Raw genomic sequence first — 26643 nt, forward strand, 5'->3', positions numbered from 1 at the left:
CAGGATGGGCTGCTTGGGCCCATCATTCAAATAAGAAGCATTTTTAGTGTCTTTGCCTAGAGACAATTAACTTTGGCAGGTGAAGGCCATGGCTTGAACTTGCATGGATCATTCCATGTCGAGATGGGACTTCAGTAAGTGTGTTTACAGCTGGGCTTTCAGGTCCCCTCACCCCAGGCCTGTCCCTAGGAAAAGAAAGAGCTCCACAGCAACATCTCCTTGTTAAAGGCTCTTTTTAAGTCAAGAACTGACTGCTAATTCTCAGCAGCCTAAGTAAATGTAAAGATGACTTTCTGACATTTGTTTTGTTGTGGCTGCACTTATAAAAAGACCCTTATATAATTTGCTACAAAGAGCTCTCAAATGAACACAATGAACATTGCCAGAAATCCAGCTGGATTTCTGAGATATCGTTGTGTTTACTTATTTTTCTGATTTTCTGTCAAATCATGTAATTACGTTTGATGGAGTATCTAGTCCTGCTAGTTAGAAGGGTAATAGTGTGGGGATTGCTAATGTATACATTAGTCAAAGATATTCCTCTGAAATGCTTTTTTAGGGAGGCAGTAAAAAGTGACTGGCGCTGCCTGCAGTCTACTCAGATGTCAAACGTAAACCAACAAAACAAGGCACAGGTATACCCCGGCCACTGTCAGGGCCCTGGTTCGCCAGCCTGTGGCCTGGGTCTTAGTCCCAGCCAGTCTCCCAGCCACCCTTGGAATAGGCTCACCTGGAGAGTCTTAGTCCACTGATATGCAGAAGAGGTTCTAATTGGCTCACATGGAGGTTTTAAAATAGTAGGACTGTTTTTCCAGCCTGTCTTCATTCTGTTCACCGCTAAAATTTCCTGGCAGCCTGTAACTAATGAGAATGGAAAAGTACAGAGATTTAAGCTAGCAGCCTTGAATGCTTCCATGGTGCTTTGCACTGGTTTTTGATCTTGCTGCTCTCTGGGGTGGCCAGATCCCTCCAGGTTGAGCTGTGGTCTCAGGTAGTGAAAACAACACTCAGACTAAGGCCCCAAGATAGTCATGGGGAAAGCCCATTTTGTCATCATGAGAGTATGACTACTGCTGTGGTTTAAATATCCCCTCCAAAACTCATGTTGAAACTTAATCTCTAATGTGGGAGTACTGAGAGGTGGGGCCTTAAAGAGGTGATTGGATCATTAGGGCTCTGCCCTCATGAATGAATCAATCCATTCATGGGTTAATGAGTTAATGGATTATCATAGGAGTGGAACTGGTGACTTTTTAAGAAGAGGAAGGGAGACCTGAGCTTGCATGTTAGCATGTTCTTACCCTCTTGCCATGTGGTATTCTGCTCCATTTAGGGATCCTGCAGAGAGCCCCCTTCCCCAGGAAGAAGGCTGTCACCAGATGCACCCTTTCAACTTTGGACTTTCTAGCCTCCAAAACTGTAAGAAATAAATGCTGTTTCTCTATAAATTACCCAGTTTCAGGTGTTCCAAGTGACAGAAAACAGACTATGACAAGCACACACACTCAGTAGAGAGTAGTAGCACCCAGAGGTCACGGGCTGGGCTGGGAGCGTATGACTGGACTGGTATAGACTGTTATGGGGCGAACGCACAGAGGAATCCAAGACCGGCATCAGTGTGGCAGTTTTATAGCTCTTTATTTTAGTGTTGCAGCTCTTTGTTCAGTGTTATAGCGCCTCTTTTTGCTTGCAAGCAAGGAGAGCACTGAGGGCAGAAACTCCCAAGCCAGTGTCTCCCAGAACAAAGGAAAAGACCCCTTTATATAGTCTAAATTCCTGCCCTTTTCCCTCACAGGTTCCCATTCAGGTCCTCTTATGTAAATGAGGGATACTGTCCTGCTAATTTGGATTGGCTGATTGTGGGACACAGTCTGTTGGTCATTTTAGGAGCCTAATTTGCCTCTGGCCCCTGGGGGAGGTGTGAGACTGCGGTTATCTCATAGAGGGCGGGCCCAAGAAACAAGCAGGGTAAATGGCAGGGGCTTGAGTTTCCAGTGGAGCATAGAGTTTCTAAAACAGTTTCTCAAGTGGAAAAGGAAAAGCTCAACAGTCAAAAATGCTTAGGGTTCCCTGCAACAGACACTTTGGTAAGTGGCTGTGTCAGACATAGCTGGTGTGTTGTCTCACCTGAGCCCTGTACTCCTGCTGCAGTGGTGGTGTTGTTTCCCCACTCTACTGATGAGCAAATCAAGATTTAGAGAGCCAGGGACAACTGGTCCAAGGTTGTATCGCTAGCCAGTGGCCCAGCAGGGACTTCTCACTCCAGAGTCTGTGTCCCTAAGCACTAAATGGTGTTGCTTTCTCTTCTCTTTTATCTGGAATTCTTGAAAGATGTACCTTGCCTTAAACAAATCTGACACGTAAAACCTCTTTGCCTTGGCGTTTCAATTTCCCTTTAGAGACCTCCTTGCTTTGTAGGGAAGTTCATGTAGAACTTCACATCAGCTCAGAGCTCCATACCCAATCTCTATGCCACTCGTGTAACCGTCTGTGTTGTGTTAAACTGTCATGTTAAGCTCTGTCTAGGTGTTCCTTCCATTGTGCACACACACAGCAACAATCCCTGCTCCCCTCCAAAAGAGAAACGATTAAGAGAACACCAGAAACAATCAGTGTGGAGAAACCTGTGAAGAGTTATGAGGGGAGATGGCATTGGAAAAGAGTTATAAGGGAAGATGGCATTGGAGGTCAGCAGGTTGAGAAGGGCAAGCGCCCAGTCAGAAGGAAAATAACCTGTGCAAGCAAATGATGGCATTAAAGGAGTGTTAACATTCCTGTATTTCTGGGGGAAGGGAGTGACCGAGGATAGGACTAGTGGGGACCATATTGTGAAACCCTTATTGATGCTAAAGGGGGTTTATCTTTAGAAAATGGGGTAACCAGTAGTTTCCAACTCAAAGAGTGTTGCGCTCAGATTTGTTAGAAGTTTACAGGCAATAGTCAGAATGGATGAGTTAGGACATGGAGAAAGGATACATGCCAGGAAGCTGTTGCAGTGGTTCAGGAGCTGTGTGTGGAAGGTACAGGGATAGCCCTACATTTCTTGGAGCTTGGGGGGAAGCAGGAGAGGTTGGCCAGAGGAGACCAGGTGGTGGTGGGTGTGATGGGGGGAGGAGGAGACCATGTGGGTGGATGTGATGGGGGAGGAGAGGGAGACCAGGTGGTGGTGGATGTGATGGGGGGGAGGGAGACCAGGTGGTGGTGGGTGTGATGGGGGAGGTGAAGGAGACCAGGTGGGTGGAAGAGAGGGAGGCCAGGTGATGGTGGAAGAGAGAGAGACCAGGTGGGTGGAGGTGATGGTAGAGGAGAGGGAGAACAGGGTGGGTGGAGGTGATGGAGGAGAAGGAGACCAGGTGGGTGGGTGTGGTTGTGCCCATGGAGTTGAGAGAGGTCCTGGAGGGGTCCATTGGTGGGAGCATTGACGTCCGATGTAGCAGAGGTATCAGATGGACAGAAACTATAAAAAGGTAAGTTTGGATTTGATACTTGAAAGTCACTAGTGGTTGGATTCTTGGAAGTCACTTGGAAGTGGTTGGCAGAGTTTATAGAGTGGTATGCTAGAACGTAGGGTAGGGAGAAGGTGACTCAGGACATTTAGCCAGGAATAAAAGGGAGAAGATGGCACAGCCTCAACAGAAGGCTGGTTGAGAGAAGAGCTGTGAGTCCTTGTGTTTGGTTGATTTTAAGGAAGGGTGAGGTGTGAGGGTAACAAGTTATTGGCTAAGAAGAGCTTGGGGATCCAAGAGACAAAGGGATACTGATGTGCAGGGCCCCATGGGGGTGGGAACAAGAGCCCTTCCCAGGCTCACAGGACTCAGTATTACTGATAGTGGGTGTTTGCTAATTAATGTCAAAGTTGTTTTTTTATGTAAGCTCCGCAATTAGTGGAGCTTTGCTCTGTCAAAGTAATTCTTTGCTTTATTGAAAGGATTTACCATAAGAGTCCATTAAATAGAGAACTCCTGAGTTGGTTGGGGTTTCTCTCTGTACATGTATGTGGACATCGGACCTCTGTGAAGATTCTCAGAATTGGGCATTGTCTCCTAACCAGAAGTGCTTTCTGTGCTTTATACTCACCTTCCCCTATCCCTAGGCCTGGGCCACTGGGGCTGGGGTGACAAGGCTTGGAGGGAGCAAGCATTTCTCTGGGTGCTTTCCCAGAAAGAAGAGGGGCAGAGAGACAGCTTTAACTTTTCTGGCTTCCTGTTTTCAGATTTACAGTCCTGGGATGGTGCTGTTTAGCCTGCAGCCGCTGCAGCACCAGCCAAAGCCTTCCTTCTTCCAGAAGTACTGCTCTCATTGCAGTAGATCTTGTTTTACTTATAGAAAAAGCACTAGTGTCTTCTTATGACAGCTTTTCTTGAAACTGAGAGGCATCTAAATTTGTTACCCTTAGATGAACATACCCTGGAATCTCACTTTTGTTAGAATCTGATAGGTTATACTTTTAAATTCCAGCTGCGATAGATTATACTCTTAAATTCCAGCTGCACATTTTTTTTTTTTTTTTGCTTGCTAGCAAAATAATCGGTATAATGAGAGGGGGCTGGTGCACGTGAAGAAGGCTGACTTTAAGGTTAACCACCTCCTAGGAGAACTTAAGACCGGGCCTCCGTGTGGCAGGGACTCCTCACCACTGTGGTGAGCAGAAGCCACTCTCCCGGTGTTCACCAGAACAATTGAGGACATTGGTCCAAATAGTGTCTAGTTCTTAGAATTCCAGAGATGTTTTTGTTAAAATGGAAACAAAACTCAGACTTTGGTTAATTGAATTGCTGATTATTTAAAGGAAACAAGTGTAGAATGTCTGTTGTAAGATTACATGCGATCTTAGTGCACCTATTTTGTGAGTTCTGTTTTTTATATTGAATGTGTTCAAAGCTTGTCCCACTGTATGCAGAGTGTGTTTGAAACTATTAGATGTGGTTTGTTCTCTTTCTAGAGTGTTATACAGTAGTATCCCCTTACCTGCAGTTTCGCTTTCTGCCTTTTTGGTTACCTGGGATCCAAGAATATTAAATGGAAGATTCCAGAAATAAACCAAATTTTTAAGTTTTAAATTGTGCATTAAGTAGTGTAAGATGAAATCTTGCACCACCCTGAGATGAATCATCCATTTGTCCAGCTTATCCATGCTGTCTCGCTACCTTCCCGTTAGTCACTTAGTAACCATCTTGGGTATTGGATCAACTGTTGGGGTATTACAGTGCTTATGTTCAAGTAATCCTTATTTTACTTAATAATGGCACCAAAGTGCAAGAGTGGCAATGCTGGCATATTGTTATAATTGTTCTATTTTATTATTGTTGTTAATCTTATTGTGCCTAATGTATAAATTAAACTTTATCATAGGTATACATGTATAGGAATGAACAGTATGTATAGGGTTTGATATTGTCTGTAGTTTCAGGAATCCACTGGGGGTCTTGGAGCATATCTCCCTTGGATAAAGGGGGACTGCTGTAATCTTATGTGAGACTCCCATGCATATGTAATCTCGTGCTGCATAAGTAAACATAAAATGAACCAATAAACAAAATGCCTGTTTTGTACTTGAATAAAACATCATTTGATGTCATGGTGGTGCTGTGAAAGAGCTGTAAAGAAGGGAGAATTCACTGCCTCTTGTAGTTAGGGAGGAAGTTTAGTTTTGTTAAAGGCTTGAGGGTAAGAGGAAAGTGATTGGATGAATGAACTGAGACAAGACGGATGAGGTGGCATGAACCTCGAGCCAGCGCCAGCAAGTCGTCGTGCCCCCTCTCCCCAGGTTCCGAGTGTCTGTGGTGGTGCCCCAGGTACACACTGTTCTCTGGTTCTTCTGCCCTCATACTTATTTACCGTCCCCAGACTCGTGACCCCAGGTACCCTCCAGATCCACTCCCTTAAGCATTCTGCAGTCCAGTCTCCATGTGGCAACTTTTAAGACAATCAGATACTGTGGCTCCGCATTCCAACCCTGCAGTGACTTGTGATCATTTTTTGATTAAATTCTGAACTCTGGTTTAAAAAAGCCTGATTCTGATCTTGCATGATATGACAACGTCTCCTCTTTGATAACAATAAGCACATTAATGATGGTGACAGTGGTGATGGCAGGTAACACTCACTCTGCACAAGACACCGTTCTGAGTGCTTTGTATCCATTCATAAACCACAATAACTTCTCTGAGCTAGGTGCTCGTGCACCCCCATTTTGCACGTGTGGAAATGGAGGCATGGGCCCTTGGTCACAGTGGGTCATTGGCAAAGCTAGACCAAGGACTTTCTGTGGGCAGTTCCCTTGGCTGCTCATCTCCGCAGTCTTTGTAGCAGGCCCTGTGTTGTCATTTCTTAGACTTCAGTGTGAATGTTCAACTCCTCCCAGGGGCCTTCTCTCTTGACCAGAGGTTCTGAAGGGGCCACTTAGTCACTTTTGATTAACTCTGAATATGTGAGTCTCACGTTGTTCTCCCTTGTGTCCCTGTGCCTATAATAATGTGGGCACCTGGCAGGTGTTGGGCCAGTATTCATTCAGTGGCTGGTGTGTTGGCTCTGTCACAGGGCCTGGGATCCCAGAGTGGGCAGAGGAGAGGTTTCGTCTTTGGCATTGACAGTTGCCAGCCCTAGGCTTGCTTGCCGCCAGGGTAGTGCAGAGGCCAGCGCCTAGGCAGAGACAGGGCAGGGCAGGTAGGGCACAGAGAGTCCTTGGGTGATCGCATGTAGGGGGGCATGTTACTGCCCAGTGCTTTCAAACTGTAGACAGTAAACTGGTGCTGTTGTTGCAGTAGGCAAAGTTGGACAATGTGGAGCTTATTTTCCCCCTAGCACATTGGGTGGCTTTTTTTTAAAGATGACCAGTAAGGGGATCTTAACCCTTGACTTGGTGTTGTCAGCACCACGCTCACCCAGTGAGCCAACCGGCCATCCCTATATGGGATCCGAACCCATGGCCTTTGTGTTATCAGCACCACACTCTCCCGAGTGAGCCACGGGCTGGCCCCAGATTGAGTGGCTCTTGGTACTGAAAGTCCTCCCAGGATATGATATCCCCAAGGAAACAAGAGATCATCTGAGTAGTCCACATTGAAGAATTTAGGCTAAAAGTCTCTTAAATCCATTGTCGGCATACTCTGAGTAAAAGAAACCAACATAATGGTTGTCAGGGTTTGCTGTGGCTAATGTCTGAAATCCTGCTCACAGCGCCCATTGTCTAGCTCTCTTAATCTTGTTCGTGACACCAATTGCAAAGCTGGGCGACCAGTCTAGTTGTCGGGCCCTTTTACCTGTTGGTAATCCTGCACCGACTGGGCTGATTGTTGAGCTAAGGCCCACAGACCCCTCAAGCCCATTCACAGACTGGATCACAAACTCTTCACATGCCAGACTGGGTCCCCAGACCCCTCACATGCCAGGCTGGGTCACCAGACCCCTTCATGCAGGTCTGTGATCTAGGTAACCAGCCAAAAGGTCCTTGGAGCCATAGGTTGGAAAACATGGCTGCACCGGGCAGATGCCCGAGGCCGATACCCGAGGCCAACGCCCGCCTGCCTCACCAGACTCTTCTCTCTTTCTCTCCCCACCTCTGGCCGCCCCTCCCCCTCCTCTCTCTCCCTCCCTCCCTCCCTCTCCCTCTCTCCCTCCCTCCCTCCCTCTTCCTCCCCCTCCCTCTCCCTCCCTCCCCCTCCCCCTCCCTCCTTCCCTCCGTCCTTTTCCCTCCCTCTCTCCCTCCTTCCCTCCTTCCTTCTCCCTCCTTCTCTCTCCCCCCTCTCTCCCTCTCTCTCCCCCCCCTTTCTCTCTCTCTCCCTCTCTTCCTGTCTCTCTCTCTCTCTCCCTCTCTCTCTCTCTCTCTCTCTCATGCATGCACGTGCGCGCGCGCGTGCGCGCGCGCGGCCCTGACCAGACTATTCTATTTTCCCAACAGTGGTCCACATACTGATTGTTGTAAAAACACACCTCGTTATTTGTGGAAAGCCCTCTTGGTAGATCGCTAACATTTTTGCCCCCCAAACAGCGGGAGCAGTAAATAACAACCTTCTAAATAAAGCAAATGGGAAAACATTGCCAGAATTTGCTATATCAAGTGCTGTGAACAATGGCAGCCAGCAGGGAAACTATGTAGAGGGAAAAAGCCCTCTTATTTGCTTTTCAAAATTGGTAGGACTGGGGAAATATGGGAGATAGGAGATAAAGGGGGAAAAAAGAATAAATACAGTAATCTTGAGTTGAAAACGATGCTAAACCATTTTGTTTGTGACTGTGATTCAGTATCCAGGGCAGGAAACTGTTAACTGCTCTGGTATAACTAATAACCTCCCAATGGGGAGAGACCTCACGATACATGAAGACTGTGGTAAGAGCTTTATAACAACCTTTATAGCTCACAACAACCTGTGGGTTGGGGTGGTCATTGTTGTTCCCACCTTACAGATGAGGAAATTGAGGCTATACCAAATTTTTTAAAGGAATTTGCTCAGATAACTCAGCTAGTATGAGCTGAAGCCCGGGATTGAAACTCTGACCTCAATTCCATGGCTTGAAATGTCACTGCTGCAGACTTGAATTGCCTCCCTCCTCCTTCCCTGAGTGTTCACAGGGTACATTGTCAAAACTAATTAATATCAAGACAGTATTAACTAAACCACAGGCTTTGGGGTTTTTATGGTTTTCCCACTAGTTAATCCCCCTTTTCTGCTCCAAAATTGGGTCCAGGATCCACCTTGCATTTAGGCATTGTGACTCATCACCTTCAGTTTGTGACAGTTTCTGTCTTTTTTGGGGTTTTTTTGGTGCAATCTTCACACTTTTGAAGAAGTCAGGTATATTGTAGATTGTTCCTAATTTCAGTTTGTCTGGTGTTTTCTCATGATTAGACTGGGTGGACTTGGGGAGGGGGACCACGGAAGTGATATGCCCTTCTCATCATATCAGGTTGGGGACACAATGTCAACAGGAATTATTACCGAGATGCTCACTGGAACACTTGGTGGAGGAGTGTTCTGCCCTGTCCTGTGAATGTTGTCCCCTTTCTGTGCTCTATTCATTAGAGCCCCTAAGTCCACCCTCACTCAAGGGGCGGGGAAGATGGGGGAGTCTCAAAGAATTTGTTAAATTGTTAATATGTTAAAACCATGACAGTAATTGACAGATATTTGGGGGGGAATACTCAGAGGTTATACAAATATCCTATTTCCCCTTAAAGTCCTACCCACTCATTTTAGCATCTTCAGAGGATCTTTCAGCATTATTACTGTGATATTCTCATGGCAATTTCCAATTTCCCTCATTCCTTCTACGTCTTTAACTGGAATTCTATAAGGAAGAGTTGTCTCCTTCCCTCGTTCATTCGTTATTATTTATTCAGTTATTTGTTTATATCGATATCGACTCGTGGGTATTTTACTCTTTACGTCATCATCCAGCACTATATTATTTATTTTGATGCCAACGTTTGCACCTCTGGCCATTGTGGCTCTCTCAGGTTGGCTCCTGTGTCCTTTGATATCCCTGTATCCCTTTTTTTCCCTGCACTTCCTTTCTTTCTGACACTGCAAGATGCTCTGGGCTCATCTTATATTTTCTCTGTTCCAGTCCTAGAATCACCCACTCTCGAGGAGCCTGATTCCCTTTATTAGAGGACAGTATTTAAAAACCAAGATTTGAGCACTCAAGGGGCTCCTTGTGCCTGCTTCTAGGCCCTGTCAGTGGACTGAGCGAGGACATGGATGTGGTTTACTACTCTGCCATTCACACGAGTCTCTGTTTTGGATCTCTCTATCTGCATGTACATTAAATAAGCATGAGCTGTCACCTGCATTTAGCAAATCTCAATCAGTGAATTCTGTGTCATGGAGTAGTGGTGTTCCTGACAAGTTGCTGGTCATCAGGACCCTGTGTCCTTATTTCTGTGATGCTGGATGTGAGCCCACAGTTTCTTTCTCTTCTTCTTGATAATGATGGGTATGTCCTTCCTCTCCCTAGGCCACAGCACTTAGGCTCAGTGCTCACCTGTCCCGCCTCTTTGTGCTCTCCATGTGTGTTTGAATTTCTCATTCTCATGCACTGCTTGTAATTGCTGTGGTGGCTCTGATGTGGGACTCCTCCTGACAGTATGGCTGCTGCTTCCTTCTGAACACAGGACCTTCTCCTCCTGACCACGGGGCCTCCTCCTTCTTACCGGGTAGCCTCCTGCTCGTGACCTTGGGGTCTCTTCTTCATGACTGCAGGAACTCCTCCTTCTGACCATGGAGTCTCCTCCTCCTGACTGCATGGCTGCCTCCTCTTGACCACAGGGCTACCTTCCTCCTGACCCTGTGGCCCTCCTTTCACAGCACAGCCTCCTCCTCCCTGTAGAGCAGTGAAAGTTGCTGTTTTTAAAATCTCCTTTCCTATCTATTAGGTTTTTATGGGCAGTGGTTTTTAGACTTTGTTTGAAACCTATAGCCACAGTGAGAAATACATGTTACAGGGCTCACAGATACACACATACCTGTGTAGTGGCAGTTTTACAAATCAGAGTTTGCTCTTTCTCTGTGCAATGCATCTACATATTTTCATTCCATTTTGTTCTGTTCTGTTTTGCTAAGTAGATTTATATGTACACTTTGAAAAACATTGTTCTAGGGTACTCATCTTCCATTGTGTACAAGAAGTTGACAGTCCCCTTCTCCTGGCCCTCTCTTGATATGAGGGTGGGGATTTGGATTAGGACTGGGTATATGGTAGAAGTGTTGACTAGGACTGGATGAGGACAGTCCAGGGTTGGTAGAACCCTCATGTCGGTGATCTTGAGGGGAGGTAGTCAGAGGTCTAGGGTATAAGCTGTGGATGAGTTTATATCCACTGAAGAGTTGATGGATCTTTGGGAAAGTTGCTGTAATGAACAGTAGAGCCAGTCAGTGCCTGGGCAGGAGACTGAGAACAGGCCCCATGCTGATGAAGCAGAGCAAGTGAGGCCTCCACCCCGTGTCCCTCTTTGGAGGCATTGGGTCCCTGTTTCATTTGCCTCCTGGTGTCTGATGCTGTGCTGCAGACGCCTGTGCATTCTCTGTTTTCTCTCCTGGGAAATAGTTGCATTGCTGGGGTGCATCCTTTCTGGTACTGTAGGTACTGTATGTAGGCTTCATTGTTGGTAGTTTTCTTTGGCCTATTATTCAATTGGGAAATCTTTTGTGAGTTGAAATAGTAAAGCTGTTCATAATTTTTCTGGTTTTGAATGAATAGGAAAAGAAAATTGAGTTAAAGACTAAGGTACTTACATAACTCAAAATTCTTATATCAGCATATTTATGCAGTAGATTATCTAATTTTTATGTATGTATGTATGTATGCATGTATGTATGTATTTATTTATTTGAGAAGATGACCGGTAAGGGGATCTTAACCCTTGATTTGGTGTTCTCAGCACCACGCTCTCCCAAGTGAGCTAACCAGCCATCCCTATATAGGGATCTGAACCTGTGGCCTTGGTGTTATTAGTAACACACTCTCCCAAGTGAGCCACGGGCCGGCCCCTTAATTTTTATTTTAAAATATATATTTACATTTATATACTTACAGAAAGCTAGAATATCTCCCTCCCTTGTTAAAATAATTAACACAATTTAAGAAAAATATCTCACTGTACAAACCTCCATTTTTAGTTAATTAAAAAATAGTTTTATAGTAAATATTGATTTTGTTGACACTGGCTGACCATATAATATGGATTGTCAAAAATATTCCTTAAATTTACATTTAAATCTATTGAATTATTCATGGACAGATTATAAGTGACTCTAAGTACCTTGCCTTATTTATTTTAAGTAAACATGGAATCATCTAGTATTCTTTAACTGTAGCTACAAAATTAATTTTAAAATGTAAAAGCAAAATTTTAAAGTACACTTTTTATAAGAATTATTTTTAAAGCAAGCCTTCCTAACTGATCAGTGGACAGTCTGCTGGCTGTGTAGGTGCAGTGTGAAGACAGAAGGAGCCTGTCTGCCCCAGGCCCCAGGTGTTGCTGCTGAGGAGCTGAGGGCCCTGCCCACAGTGCAGCAACCTGTGGGACAGACTGGCCAGAGTGAGGTCAGTGACAGGATGGTTCCGGGGGTACTCTTCTGTGTTCCTCAGCTGGACTTTAAATGGCACAATATAGAAAATCAACAAAAGCAATAGTTGGTTCTTTGGGGGAAAAAAACCCCATCAGAATGGACAAACTGCTGGTACAATTGATCAAGAGAAGAAAAAAGAATCCACAGAGAAACCAAGGTTGAATGAAAAGGGGCTAATAACTCTAACAAGAAGAGAATAAAAAAATTAAGAGAGCGTATTCTTGGTAGAAAATTGACGTGACTCTTTCAGACCTTGAGGGAGGAAGGAGTTGTGAGGATACAAAAGCATTGACACAAGGTAAAGATTGATGCATTTGATGATATTAAAATGAAGAACTTGATCAGATAGACATCTTCAAGTATGAAGACTACTTAAAGACTAGGAGAACGTATTGGTAAACTATGTAACGAACAAAGAATTATTTTCAGAATATATAATGAACTTCCACAAATCAAGGAAATTACAAGCAAAAGAAAAATAGCAAAAGACATGAACAGGAAGACACATATGGCCAATAAGCATATGAAGAGCTGTTCACCATCATTAATAAGCAGGGAAATGTGAATTAAGACTGTACTGAGATTCTGTTTTTATGTATACGTAATTGGCAAGATAGTACAAAGCATGCATCCTGTGTGTGTGTAGTACTGCTCACGTTGCTGGGGAGAGCAGATTGGGGCAATCCCTTTGCGAAACATTTAGCATGATCTTTTAAAGTTGGGCATGTATATGTATATGGGTCCTGTGACCCAGCAGTTCCCCTCTTAGGTGTATAGCCAAGCCAGATTATTCAGATTTTCAAAAATACACAAAAAAGGGGCTGGGCTGGCCTGTTTCTCACTTGGGAGAGTGTGGTGCTGATAACACCAAGGCCAAGGGTTCAGATCCCTATATAGGGATGGCCGGTTAGCTCACTTGGGGGAGCATAGTGCTGACAACACCAAGTCAAGGGTTAAGATCCCCTTACCGGTCATCTTTAAAAAAAAAAAAAAAAACAACACAAAAAAGAGGGAATAGCATAATGAACTTACACCTACAAAACTTGCACCCTGCTTTATCACTTAGCAATGTGTCATGGTTCTTGTTTTATCTTTCTCCCTTCCCCCAGACTTTTTTTGGTTTTGTTTTGGATAGAACAAATCCCAGATGTCATGTAATTTCACTCATAAATACTTGAGTAAAAAATCAGGACTATCTTACAAATTTATAATTTCTTAAAATCGTCTAATACCCGGTCTATGTTCACTTTTTCCTGATGATCTCAAAAATATCTTCTTACAGTTGTTTTTTTCAAATTAGCATTCCGACAAGGTCCAAACATTGAATTTGGTTGATAGATCTTGCAAGTCTCTTAATTTAGAGTAATTCCTCTTTGTCTATTTTTTAGTCCCACACCATTTATTTTTTAGAGAAACTTGGAACTTTGTCTGGTACTCGTATAATTTCCCAAATTGTGGATTTGGCTGACTATATATTCATGGTTTTGATGACCGTGTTTCTCTACCCCTTGTCTTTCCTGTGAAATGGTAATTAGACCTATAGGTTGGAATCAATTCGAGGCCCCGTATTTGGGCTTGTAGGTGGGGCCCTCCCAGAGGTACATGACATCTGACCATTTCAGACATTTTGGGGATGTTCTGGATCCATCCATCAGCAGGCTTCCCCTCATCTCACCTTGTGCTTAGCAGCTGTTTTCATCACACATTACAGATGCTGATTTCCTCATTCTGTTTTATCTTCTTCGTTTGTTGTCTGGAATTCTTATTTAGGGACTTGGCTTTTCTGAAATTACAGTTCGTACAGAACCATTTTATTGATGAATTTTCAGATTGAGTTGTGCTCTGGTCACTAAAAGTGACCCACAGGGTTTTTGTTTTATGAACTTAAGGATTTTTAATATGTGTGTGCTTTAGTCCATTGTGGATGTTATTCTTTTTGGTCCTAAGATTGTCCTGTCTTTGGCCAGCAGGAAGCCTCTTAAAATTGGCTCATGTGTCCTTTCAACATGACTTTGCTGGTCTTTGACACTTCCTCGCTTGCTGAGAGGACAGATAGCTCAGGCTCACTCTGTACATTCCAGCCCAGATGGAGGACTGGCTGCTTCTCCAGGAACTTGGACCTCCTGTTGGTGGGCCACCATCATCTTTGAAGCAGGCAGGTTACTGTCATTAGAAGGACAATGTGTGGTAGATGATACACTGGTAATATTAGGTATCAATAAAATTATTGACAATAGATTTTAGAAAAAGAAGCTCCAGGGTAAAAGTGTAGAATTGTTAGTCAAAATGAATAACTTATCTCTATAGATGTCTCAGAGGGTTCAAAAATCATCCCTTATACATAAAAGTTGCTTGATGAGTCTTCTGTCCCTAGCCAAAGACTTTCTAACAGGGAAAGCACTAAACAAGAATAGTGACATTGAGTGTCATGAGACCCTATTACAGCCATTTTACATGGTTTGTCTCATTTCTCATGACCACCCTTTGGGACAGATGCTATTAGTGTTCCCATTTTATAGATCTGGGGACCAAGACACAGAGAGGCTAAGTGACCTACTCAAGATCATGCAGTTGGTGACAGCAAAGGCAGTCTTGACCTCAGGGTTTGAATGCCACAGACACCCAGCATTCACTTAAATGTTACCTGGGTGTGTGAAGTGCAGCGTTCAGGGAATCTGCTTCACTGTCCAGGGGACTGGCTTGGAGGCAATGAGTAGTAGGACGTACTGAGACCAGAGCCTGTGGCCTGGGGTAGCTATCCCAATAACATTGAGCCTGGTGTGGGGCTGGCTGAGGTAGCGAGGGGTCTGCCACATTGGCCTGATAAGGGATCACGTCCGTGTTGGTGAAGAAGCATGAACTTAGAGATAAAGTGTGCTCAGCAGTGAAAGAAGTCGCTCAGGAGATTGTCTGCAGGAACCAGGCAGGAGACAAGGACACACCACCATCCATAGAGATGGCCTGGGAAGGGCCACAGGAGGGCTGTCTGTGTGGGAGCCCAGGAACACTGGGCTGCATCTGGGTGGCTGGAGTTGGGCAGGCATGGCAGCTAGGGTCCAGGACCAGGGGCTTGTTGGAGTGGACAGGTTTTCAGGAGTGGACCTGCCTGGGAAGATATGACCAAGAGACAGGAATGGGCCCAGCAGACATGAGTGTTATAATTCAGAAGCAGAGCGGTGGCCTGGGCGGTGGGGAGAAGGGTACATTTTTATAATAATACTCATTTTGGAAAGCTTTGAAAATGCAGAAACTCAGAAGAAAATTTACTGTATATCCACCAGGTGGAAAAGATGTTGGTAAATTCTAAATAGAGACCGACTGAGCATAGGCAGGAACGAGTTGATAGAGAGGAAGGAGGGTTCATTTGTAGGAGGAGAAGAAAGAAGGGAGGAAGGAACCATGATGACTCAATCATGGGCTGCCTTGAGTGCCTTGGTGAGGCACTGGGCTTTGTCTCCTGGGCCATGGGGAGTCACAGAAGGTTGTTGAGGGCAATGTGGTTACAGTGGTGTGAGAAGAGGCTGAGAGAGGCTGTGGCTGTGGCCTCCATCCAGATGTGGGACATGCAGGATGAGTGGGTTAGAAGGAAATTGGAGAGACAGACGGGGAGTATTAAGGGAGAGTGAGTGAGCCCCTGGCTGCTGACTGCCTCTTACCCATGGCACACATGCCGCACACGTGCACACACTACACTATGCACATATACGCACCATACACATATCACACGCACATATATGCACGCACTGTCTTAGTCTGTTTGGGCTGCCATAACAAAGTTGCTTAGATTGGGTAGCTTGTAAACTGCAGACATTTAATTCTCACAGTTCTGGAGCCTGGAAGAATCTGCACTGGCAGATTCTGTATCTGGTGAAGGCCAGCTTTCTGGTCCATAGGCGGCACCTTCTCACTGTGTCCTCACATGGTGGAAGGGGCAAGGGGGCTCTACAGGGCCTGTTTTATAAGGCAGTAATCATATTCACAAGGGCTCCACCCTAACGACCTAATCACCTCCCAAAGGTCATACCTCCTAATACCATCACCTTGGGGTTAGGATTCAACATATGAATCTTGGGGAGACACAGACATTCAGACCACAGCACATGCATGCACACCGAACACACATGTTGTAGCGTCCTCCTCCCAACCCCCCGAGGGTATAGAGGGCAGTCAAGTCAACCGGTGGTGGTGAGGTGTGAGCTTTCGCACCTGGGGTGACCGAGGGAGATGAGGGTGACAGGACATTGTTTGTACTAGGTCGTTAAAGGCAAGTTAAAGGCAAGTGTGAGCATTTAAAGTGTAGACAGGATTGATGGCAAGAGACAGGAAAGAACATTGTATCTGGGGCGAGGAGGGGTGGTGGCGAGCTGGGCCTCAGGCTTAGAGCTACAGGGGGACCCTCTGGTGCAAACACCTCCACTTTGCAGTCACTGGCTGTGACTTGGGGGAGCCAGTCTGCTCCCTTCAGTCAAGGAGTGAACGCCTGTTATGTGCATTCTCTCTCTGGAAAAGAGCTTGAGGGCAGGACTGTCGCCCCATTGAGTTATAAATCTGTTATCAGTTTGGGGCTCTAGCTTCCTTGGCAAAAATCTTTAGGTTAGGGCTTTGCCTTCCTTTTACTCACTGTTTTTCATACTTTCCACTAGCTGTTCTAAATCTGATCCTTTGGTTTTTAAAAACAAACAAAAGGAGAGTTTCTAGTGGCACTAGGGACTTTTCTTACTTGTGGCAGTGCTTGGATGGGCAGACTGGATGGGTCAGGTTCCTGACCAGGTGTGTCTTTAATGATGGTGCTGCCAGCTCCCACCTGTGCAGGTGACTCTGGTACCTGGCTCCCCTGCTTATCAGTGCCGAGACAAAGACAGCCTGTCCCCGAAGACAGAACACCCAGAGGACACAACATCCAGCAGGCAGCAGAGCTAGTTCCATGTTTTTCCTTTAACACATTTAGAACCTTGTTATCCCATCCATCAGGAGTGGGAGCCACAGCAAGACCTTCTCATAATCTGCGCCTGGCTGCTGACTCACTTTGCTGCTCCCACTCTTGGTACAGAAGCATCAACGCACACTCCCCCGCCTCCCTGCCACCCAGGCCGCAGCTGCAGCGGTGACCGAAGGACGGTACAGTGAAGCACAGAGCCACCTGCACTTGACAGGGCACTTATTTTTACATACTGTCAGCTAGAAATAATCAATTTTATTTAAAGTGCACGTGGACTCTGAGTGTTAAAAAAAAAAAAAAAAAGCACCCAGCAACTTGCTAGGGCTGTCTTAGGAGTGATTCTGCTGCCTCCTTTGGAAGGAGGCTTTCGGGGCCATGCCAGAGGAGCTAGGACTGTGGGGATGCAGTGGGAGGATGGTGTGAGGCGGGTCCTGTGGGACCAGAGCCCCCCTCCATGGCACGCAGCTTTGGAGGCAGGTGTTCCCTTCCCCATCTCCCCCATCCCCAGCTGAGACTGGCAGCCCTCCACCTTGGAGGAGGCAGGGCCCCTCTGAGTGGCAATGTGGGCGGGGTGACTGCTGTGCTTTTGGAGGCGGGTGGCCCCAGGTACTCTCCTGCCCCCTCTCTTGAGAGATCTGAAGAGTGTTCATGTTTATTCCCTGATGTCTGTCAAGTGCTAGGGCCGTGTTGGTCTTTATTTTGTGTGTGTGGGTATTTTATTTTTCATGATTTTCATTATTTTCAAGTGGTAATCTACCCACAGGCTGTCCAGTGAGAAGGAAGTCTCTTTCCTCCCAGTTACTAGCATAGAGGTAGCTGCTGCATCCTGTTGTTTTTTTGGAGTTATCCTCCGCACGTTCAAGTGTGTCCACATCAGATGTGAGCTTTCACGTGGGAGGGGGTTGTGGAAACTTGGGGTGGGGGTGGGAGCAGGTCCCTTCCACTGTGCCTGGCTCCTCCACACCCCTTCCAGGGAAGACGCATCACTGTCTCCTGTTGATGACACTTTTTAAAAGAGAACCGTTTTTGTCTTGGTTATAAAAAAGCCAACGTATTGTAGGGAATTTGGATAATACCTAAAAGTACAAAGAAGAAAGATTCCTTGTTATCTTACCACCAGAGGTAACCACAAAGGTTTAATATGCTTCCTTTCAGTCTTCAGTCTTTTTTATACATGTGTGTGTGTATATACATTTTTTCTTCTTAGAAACTGAAGCTGTACCATACATAAAAGTTGTATATCCTTTTTTCAGTTTTATAGTATGTTGAAAGCTTTCTCCACATCACTAAATAGTCTTTGAAAATACCTTTGCTGGTTGCATCTACACTAATCTTTTTTGATTTTCAAGGTATTGACATTATTTACTTTCCATCCCCATACCCTCTTTTCTTGTGCCATTGAGCACGTGCCCTCTGCGGCTCTTGGTTCTCCCGTGTCTTCTCTGTGTTCCACAGTGACCCACCTGTGTGCGCAGTTCAGGCTGGCATCCATTCTGATTGGTCGGTGCCTGATCCTGCCAATATTCAGTGCTGAATTTTGAATAGCACCTTTGATTGAAATTAATTTCCTTAGCCACTGTGTTTGCTCACCATAACAAAGTACCACAAAATGGGTGGCTTAAACAACAAACATCGATTCTCTTATACTTCTGAAGTGGGAAGTCTGAGATGAAGGTATGGGCAGGGCCGTGCTCCTTCAGAAGGCGCTCGGGGAGGATCCTTCCTCACCTCTTTCAGCTCCAAGTGGTGGCCGATAAGTCTTGGCTTCCCTTGGCTTGCAGCCGCAGTACTCTAATTTCTGCCTCTACCTTCACATCGTCTTCCCTGTGTGCATCTGTCTCTGTGTCCAAAGTCCTTCTTTTAAGAATGCTAGTCATACTGGATTAGGCCCACCTTAGTGACCTCACTATAACCGGATCACCCTTGTAAAGACCCTTTTTTCCAAGTAAAGTCACATTCTGAGGTCCTGGGGGTTAAGACTACAACATATCATTTTTGGGGACACAGTTCAGCCCTTAAAAGCCACCAGTCACCCAACCCAGAGAGCTTGGATCGTTGTGGAGGTCCAGCCTCACATAAGAGGCAAGGCATACAAATCATAGGTGAAAACAAGAATACTTCAAAAAGTTCATTGAAAGATTTGTATTATCTTTCAATTCCACTTTTCCACATACTTTTTGAAGTATCCTTGTATATTCTTGTCCTAAAATTTCAGCCAGAAAAAGTGAGCCCTCTTTAGCTCTCCTTCCCGACTTTGTCTAGTACCTGCATCTACACAGATGGAGGTGCACACAGTTTCATGTCTTCCTGTGTGGGTGCAATCATAGTACACTCGTTGTGTGCGGGTCCGTGGGGCTTTCTCCCTGCCAGGTTTCGTCTGCTCGTCTGTGAGCAGGCCCTGGAGAAGGTGACTGAGCTGCACTTGCTGTGGGAATGCTCCCTTTTCATAACTGCTGCCTTGTCTTGACTAGGCTTCTGTTTGTAATTTAGATCTGTAACTCACTTAATTGACTTGTGAGTCTAAACTTATTTTTATATAATTATATAACTTATGTTTATATTATTAACATTGTTAAGTTTTATCGCAAATACTGTATTTTTAACATCAGCTTCTTGACTAGTCCTTTTTGCATCTGTGCTGTGTTTGTAACAGGCATATACAATAGGGCTTGGTTGATTAGGTTTTTTAGGCTGTCTCATTAAACATATCGCTTACATCTTAATAATGATGTACAAGATTTTAATGCCGTCCCTTTGGCTTTAATTTATTTACTAGGAGAAAATAAAACCTAAGGGTTGGATTAGGATTGATGTTTAGCAGCTTCAGGACAAAGTTGGTTTGCTTTTTTTTTTTTTTGAAGATAGGCTGTGCCAAACAGTTTATAAGAAACCAAACACCCATGAGCCCGAGGATGTTATTAACAATGGCACTCTTAATTAACAGGCCTGGTTCTGAGCATTGTGAAGGCTGGCAGGACCAGGCTGTGCTTTGACTGTGGCACAGATACTTTTCCTAAACTCAAGGATTCTGCACCTGGGTTTCTTCTCTGTAGCTTTCCCCTTGTCCTATGATTTCCTGGGAGGCCATGTAGGAGGATCAGAAAGGAAGTCGCCTCAAAAGATGGGGAGGTTGCAGATGCAAAAGCAGGTGAGCTTGAGATGAAACTTGGGTTGGTCACTCCTTGAGGACGTAGGAGTAGTGTGTACTGGGCTTACCGTGGGGTCCTCCACTCATGTCTGCTGGTTGGCATCTCACCTTTCTTGTTCTTTTTCAGGATTCAGGAGCAGTTCCAGAAAAACCCTGACAGTTACAATGGTGCTGTCCGAGAGAACTACACCTGGTCACAGGACTACACTGACCTGGAGGTCAGGGTGCCAGTGCCCAAGCACGTGGTGAAGGGCAAGCAGGTAATGGCCATAGGTGGGTGCTTACCCAAGTCAGTCTGAGCCATCTTGGGAGGGTTGGGATGGGCTCAGGATAGGAGGTGTGTTCCTTCTTCTGCCCCAGGAGTGGGCTGCATGCACCATCCTTCCCACTTTCTGCTCATGAGTTTTGCAGACCCCAGGGGTCTGTGAGCATCTCCTCACTGTGTGCAGTAGCACTCAGTGTTCTCATTCTGAGCGGCACCCGATGACCAGACGTGTGTGTGTGGCTTGTGGCTTCCCAAGAGAGAAGCCCATGCATCCGAAGTCCTCACCTCTTTTACTAAACAAAGTCACAGACACTCTCAGCCTCTATTTGAGATGGCCAGCTTCATGGTTTTCAAGAAAATACTCAAACGTTACCTTGGTGGGTTCTCCATTTTCTTTAAATGTTAAATCTGCCTTCAGTCTAGCCAAGTAAACTCACATTGATCACTAAGGTGTGTTCACACTCACTGGCTTTGCCAGCACAGGACCCAGTAAACTCACACTAGACAAAGTGACACTGTGGTAGCACCTCCCATGTGTGATGATGAGCTGAGTGTCACAGAGATGAGAGACTTATGATCTAATTCTTCAGGACCTTTAATCACCATAGAGAGCTCTCTCAGTGCTGCAGTCTTCCCAGGGCAGCAGGATGGCCTTGAAGGAGACAGGGAGGGAGGGGCAGGCCCAGCCCGCCCCAGGGGACCCTTCTGCTCTCCTTGCTATCTGCTCACTTCCTCCTATTCACACAGGAGACATGGTACCAAGGGTAAGCTTCCCCGTCCCTGCACCTTTCTTTCTAAGGTTCACTCAGGGTGTCCCGTCCCTGCCTGGGCCAGTTCCCTACTGTCGCTTCCTGTGCTTTTGTCACAGATCAGGGGTGTGATGGCCAGGCCTGTCATACCCATCGCTTGCTGAGGCCAGCCATGTGGCTTCTCATAGGGTCATGTGGAGAGCTCATTCATGTCCTTGGGGTTTTTTCTCCCCTCAGTGACAAACACAGCTCCGGCCAGTCCTGAGAGGCAAAGCAAAGAATCCCAGTTCACAGTGATGCAGAGGGCTTATGCCCTGTAGGGCTTTTCTTTGGAGCAGGGAACCGCGTTAGGGTGTGGCTGTAGCAGTTCCAACTTGAATTAGTTTCTGAAACAGCCATCTAATAAGCTTGAGTGAGTAGAAGTTTAATCTTATAATGGGAGAGAGATGTTTACTCAGGGAAGCTTGATGAGAATAACATCATAGCTTGTTGTGAACAGGTAGGCTTCACTTTTAAAAAAACCTCATGTAACTAACAATGCAAAATGGGATGTCATGTAATAAAAAATTTGATATATGCCAGAAGCTGTATTCTTGTTTCAATTTCATGAAAACTTGCAACCTGCAAAGTTAGTAATATTCTGTTTTATAGATGAGAAATTGAGGCCGAGAGAAGTTACTAAATTGCTGACCAGTATCATCTTCTGTGCCTGGAACAGTGAGCACTCTGAATAAGTTTTTGAATGATTGAATGGCTGAATGAATGAAGTGGCAAAGCTGTGGCTCTGGGCTCCACTCGAAACAGGCAGACATTCCCTGAACGTGTTCTGTGTGTAAGAGTCTGGGTGGGGACTGTGGCAGCCCTAAGAAGACTGGGACTTCCAGAAAGGAGGGATAGCCAGTCTCAGATGAATGCAGCTCATTCTGTGGCACTGAAGACAGCGTGCTCACTTGCTATGAAAGGAGCAGAGACATAGCCCCAAGCCTTTATGGTACCATTGACGTGGGTCAGTGAGTGGCAGGTGGCCTAGCTTCATCAGGAAGCAGCTGGCTGCTTAATCCTTCCTTCCTCCCACCCCCATCCCAACATATCTCTCACCAGTGCTTGGTGATCTCTAGAATCATAAAGTTCATGTCAGACCAGATCTCTAGGGATCATATACCTATAATTCCAGCTTTGAATGACTACTTCTTTTCTGTTTTTAATAGATCAGGAGCAGGTGCTAGCTACCCTTCCCAAGTAGTTTACGCAGCATCTTCTTGAGGTTTTAGTGGGTCAGGTATTGATTTCCAATGTATTTTTTGTAGGATTGTCATGTATGTAGCTGAATAAACTGTGGGAAATATTGATTTCTGTGCTTCATTCACTTGGCTAAAAATATTAGTTTCCTGGTCTTTTATCTGTCTTCTAAAGTATTCCATGAACCTCTGGGGCTTTCTCTGAAAGGACTTGTAATAGGCCCAGCCTAAAATTAGTTATTTCCCAGCTTACCTAACAGCTCTCACTATACTTTCCACAGCTGCCTGGGACACCTCCCCATTGGAAATGGGTCTTAGATATGCTCACCAACGTGTGGAGGGTTGGTGCCATGAGTCTGTTCTATGGTGGGCGCCATGTTGGGAGGGTCCTGCCCTGTTTCCTGCCTCAAGTTCAGATTTATGCCTCTCTCAAATGCACTTGTCATGAACTCCAGGTGATATGACCCTACTCTCCCCAAGGATGACCCTGGATTTGGCTCATTCTGCATTAGACATTTTCTGAGCATGTGGCCTTGCTCTCTTCCAGGAGCTGTGGGTATGTGGTGGTCACCAAGACAGACATGTCTACAGATCCAGAGCATATATCCTGGTGGGGTGCAGGCAGTAAAAAGTCAGCCAATCAATGAACAGGGCAACTCCAGGTAACAGCAAGTGCGATACGGAACATGACACAGCATGGTCTGTGTGTTTAACCGGCGTTGATATAGTGCTTGTCCCCTCCGGTCCTGACTGTCGTGCAGTCAGTCACATGCACACCCGCAGCTGGTGAGGGCTGTGTGTGCAGTGTCTCTCAGCCAGCAAGGCCAGGCCAGTATCCAAGACTTGCTCTGCAGCCAGCACTCCCTCCCACCTCAGGGGAGGCTCAGAGGTGACGTCTGGTTATGATACCAGGATGGAAGGGTAATTCACCTCAGCTGCTGATTCATTTAGTATTGGCATTTTGGGACACTCGCCAGCTTAATTTGCACTGGTGACCTGCCTGTGAAAAAACCTTGGTGTTGTGCTGCATCTCCTACATGGTTGGAAATTTTCTGTTTCTCCTTCTGTGGTATGTTTTTCCCATGTCATTTTTATAATACTGCAAGCTTCTTTTTAAAAATTCTTGGTCTCTCAGTTTCTTAGTGATGTAAGAATTTTAGTCATGCATCACTTAAAACTTTAGAATAAGTTTGTTTTGTATCTCTTGGATTTTGCTGGTCTAAGGATTTTTCCTCAGATTTGCACTTTCTGGACTGGTTCCTTTCCCATCATTCTCTAAAAGTACCTGTCACAGCTGCCTGTCAGCAGTGTTTATTTTTGTCTTTTATCTCTGGCACCTCTCAGACATAATCATGATGGTAGCCACAACTGCAACAGTTCAGCTGATAAAATCAGAACTTTTCTGGTTGGGAACTCAGGGGCTTGTGTCTGTCTTGGGGCTGAAGGGTGGAACATCACAGGAGAGTCTGGCTCCTCTGTTCTCCAGCTGGAGATTGATGCTGGCCTCTCCTGGACTCTTTCTCGTTGACCCCTTTTCTGTAGAAGTAGATATGATGAGGTCACACTTGCTGCTCAAGAGTAGTGGGGGACAAATGAGTATGTGTATAATGCTTTATGTTCTTTAGAAGGAAAATAGGAAGTGTTCTTATTTTACATGCAGCACTTTAAAAAAAAAAATCATTTTGCTGGTGAATCTAAAGAAAATCTCAAAATGAAGCTTTTGATCTCATGCATTAGTAACATGTGGTTAGGGCTTCACCACGGTCTTTGCTCTATCTCCTGCTCTGCTTGAGAAAGCAGCCGTGTTCCCCTTTGTTTCCTCAGTGTAATAGGGATGAAGAACTTAGAGTTCATGACACAGAGGTTTATGTGATTGCTCACATCACACCGGGGTGGTTATAGACCTAGCATTTCACTGAGTCATAGAATTTTAATGCTTTTGAAAATTGAACTCCAGAGATTTTTAGTTTAACCTCTCATTTTGCAGATGAGGAAACTCTCCTGGTGAGATGGTGTCAGAGCAGAAACCAGAATCTAGGCCCCTATCCAGCCCTGTTTCATTGACTGTCTTGGAGTGGAAAATGCCATTGTGTTGTTGCAAACTAAGTCGTGACTGGATGTCATTGACAAGTGATTCTGTTTCCTCCTGACTCTCTTTCCTCTTAGAGGTTGTGGGTGGACCTGCAGGCTGGTGCTGCATCTGCGTGCCCTCTCTGTCCCACCCTGGGAAGGAACTGCACCTTGCCTCCTGGGCGTGTTTTGTGGAGGCTCTTACTGATCCCCAGGCTTAGATGTGTGGTGACGCTTTGCCTCTGAGCTTGATGCAGGTGCTGGAATTTGTGCTAAAAGCTCCATAACATATGGCATTCCCTTCTTAGAATTCGTTTAGAAAAAATGTAGGAAACTTCCATAACAGTAAATGCTAATAGGCTATATTTCTCAACTTTATTTTTTTAATTTGCCCAATTTTTGAATGTATAACACATTTATATGTTTGAAAGTATAAATACATGCAATGAGAAAATCCTGCTTTTGTGCTTCTTCTGTACTGACTCCCAGTCTTGACCTAAGTCATCACTTAACTGGTTTGGGGGATATTTTAGCAGATATTTTTTATGCATATATAATCAAATATGAATATATATTTCCCCATCCCAGCTTTTAGCACCTTAGTGGTGTATTCCACTCTCTGAGGTGGCCTCACTGCCTCCACCAAGTGTTAGCCTGGCCCCACCAGGGCGGCTCTGGTTTCTTCTGTTTACCTTCATGTCCCCAAGTGCCTGAGGGGTGCCCAGTAAATTCTTTTTTTTTTTTTTTTTTTTGGTTTTCTAACTTTATTTGACAATCAGCAGTTAGTTCTCATCCACATTGACTGTCTGCAGATTTTTGAAGGTGGTAACAGGTACATAAGTAACCAAAGTATAGAGCTTGTTTGGTGAATCTTCATCCTCGTTAACGTTTTCTGGACAACCGCACACGGATACGGTATGGGACAGTCCTTATTCCTTTAGCCCAGACAGCTTTGTTGAGCCTGGTATCAATGCGCACATCTGGAGTCCCCATCTCCTTCATGGCAAATTTCGGGATCTCTTTGAGTGCCCCGAGGAGCATGCTTCTTGAAACCCACTCCATGGATACGCTTGTGAGTGTTGATGGTGTATTCTCGGGTCACCACCTCGTTGATGGCAGAATGGCCCTTCTTCTTCTCGCGGCCCTTCTTCTTCTCGCGGCCCTTCTTTGCAGGAGCCATCCTGTCGGGCCCAAGTTAGAAAGGCTAAATTCTTAGTATCATCTGGCTTAAATGCTCTGAGTCCACCACCCCACACCTGGGGCTCCTGTCCTCTGCTTTTGCCCCTTTCAAGCAACAGGCTGATTATGAAACTGTCCCTGTTAATGGACATTTAGGTAATTTACAGTCTTTTGCTGTTATAAACAATAAAGCAATGAGTGCCTTGTAATAAATTTCATTTTGCATATATGCATTTCCATATAGAATAAATTCCATGAAGCTCAGTTGCTGGATTGAAAGGTATATGTATTTTTAGTTTCCATAGGTGTTGCTAAATTGCCTTCAGTAGGGGCGTTACACTAACAACATGCCCATCAACAGTGTCCTTGGTTTTTCACAAATTTGCTGACAATGGTATGTTATCAAACCTCTGGGTTTTGTGAAAAATAGTATCTAGGTATAGTATGAATTTGTATTTCTCTTATGAGTGAGGTGACACGTGCCTTTCCTTTGAACTGGTTATATATCTTTGGCCATTTTCTATTAGGTTGTTCTTTTTCTTAATGATTTCTAGGCATTCTTTTGCGATATATATTGCAGATCTGTTGTCCTATTTTGTTATTTATCTTTTGAGTTGGTTTATGTTCTTTCCTTGCAGAACCTACTAAATTTTCTGTAGTCAAATTAATCAGTCTTTTTTTTTTCTTTTATGGCTTCTGGAATTTGAATCAGGGTTAGAAAGGAGTAAGTTGCATTTTGGTAGAGTTTCTTTGATGGTCAGTTATTTGAACTTTTGGTGCCTTATAATCCACTTTGATCTTCTTACCCCATTAAAGCAGTTTTGTCTAAATTCTGCTAGTGGTTTTCAACTTAACTGGAAATGAAATGATTTCCTCATAGGAGGCCCTTCTCTGTGGCAATTTGGATCCCATCTCATTTGTTAATAACCAGTAGCCTAACACTGTGAACTTTATCATTTGCAATTGACCTTCCTGTTGTATTTG

General features: G+C 45.1%; 1 protein-coding gene and 1 pseudogene across 2 annotated transcripts in view; one reads left to right on the forward strand and one right to left on the reverse strand.

The window, feature by feature from the left end:
- NUDCD3 (NudC domain containing 3) overlaps positions 1–26643 on the forward strand; it is a 103256-nt gene that overhangs the window by 48427 nt on the left and 28186 nt on the right. For both annotated transcript variants that reach the window (XM_063086927.1, XM_063086926.1), the window contains exon 3: positions 20286–20418. In XM_063086927.1, the coding sequence (XP_062942997.1) occupies positions 20286–20418 (133 nt within the window). The remainder of the gene's footprint in view (positions 1–20285; positions 20419–26643) is intronic.
- Positions 25225–25678, reverse strand: LOC134370964 (large ribosomal subunit protein eL31-like; annotated as a pseudogene).

This window comes from Cynocephalus volans, chromosome 2 (assembly GCF_027409185.1).
Source record: "Cynocephalus volans isolate mCynVol1 chromosome 2, mCynVol1.pri, whole genome shotgun sequence".
Taxonomy (NCBI): Eukaryota; Metazoa; Chordata; class Mammalia; order Dermoptera; family Cynocephalidae; genus Cynocephalus; species Cynocephalus volans.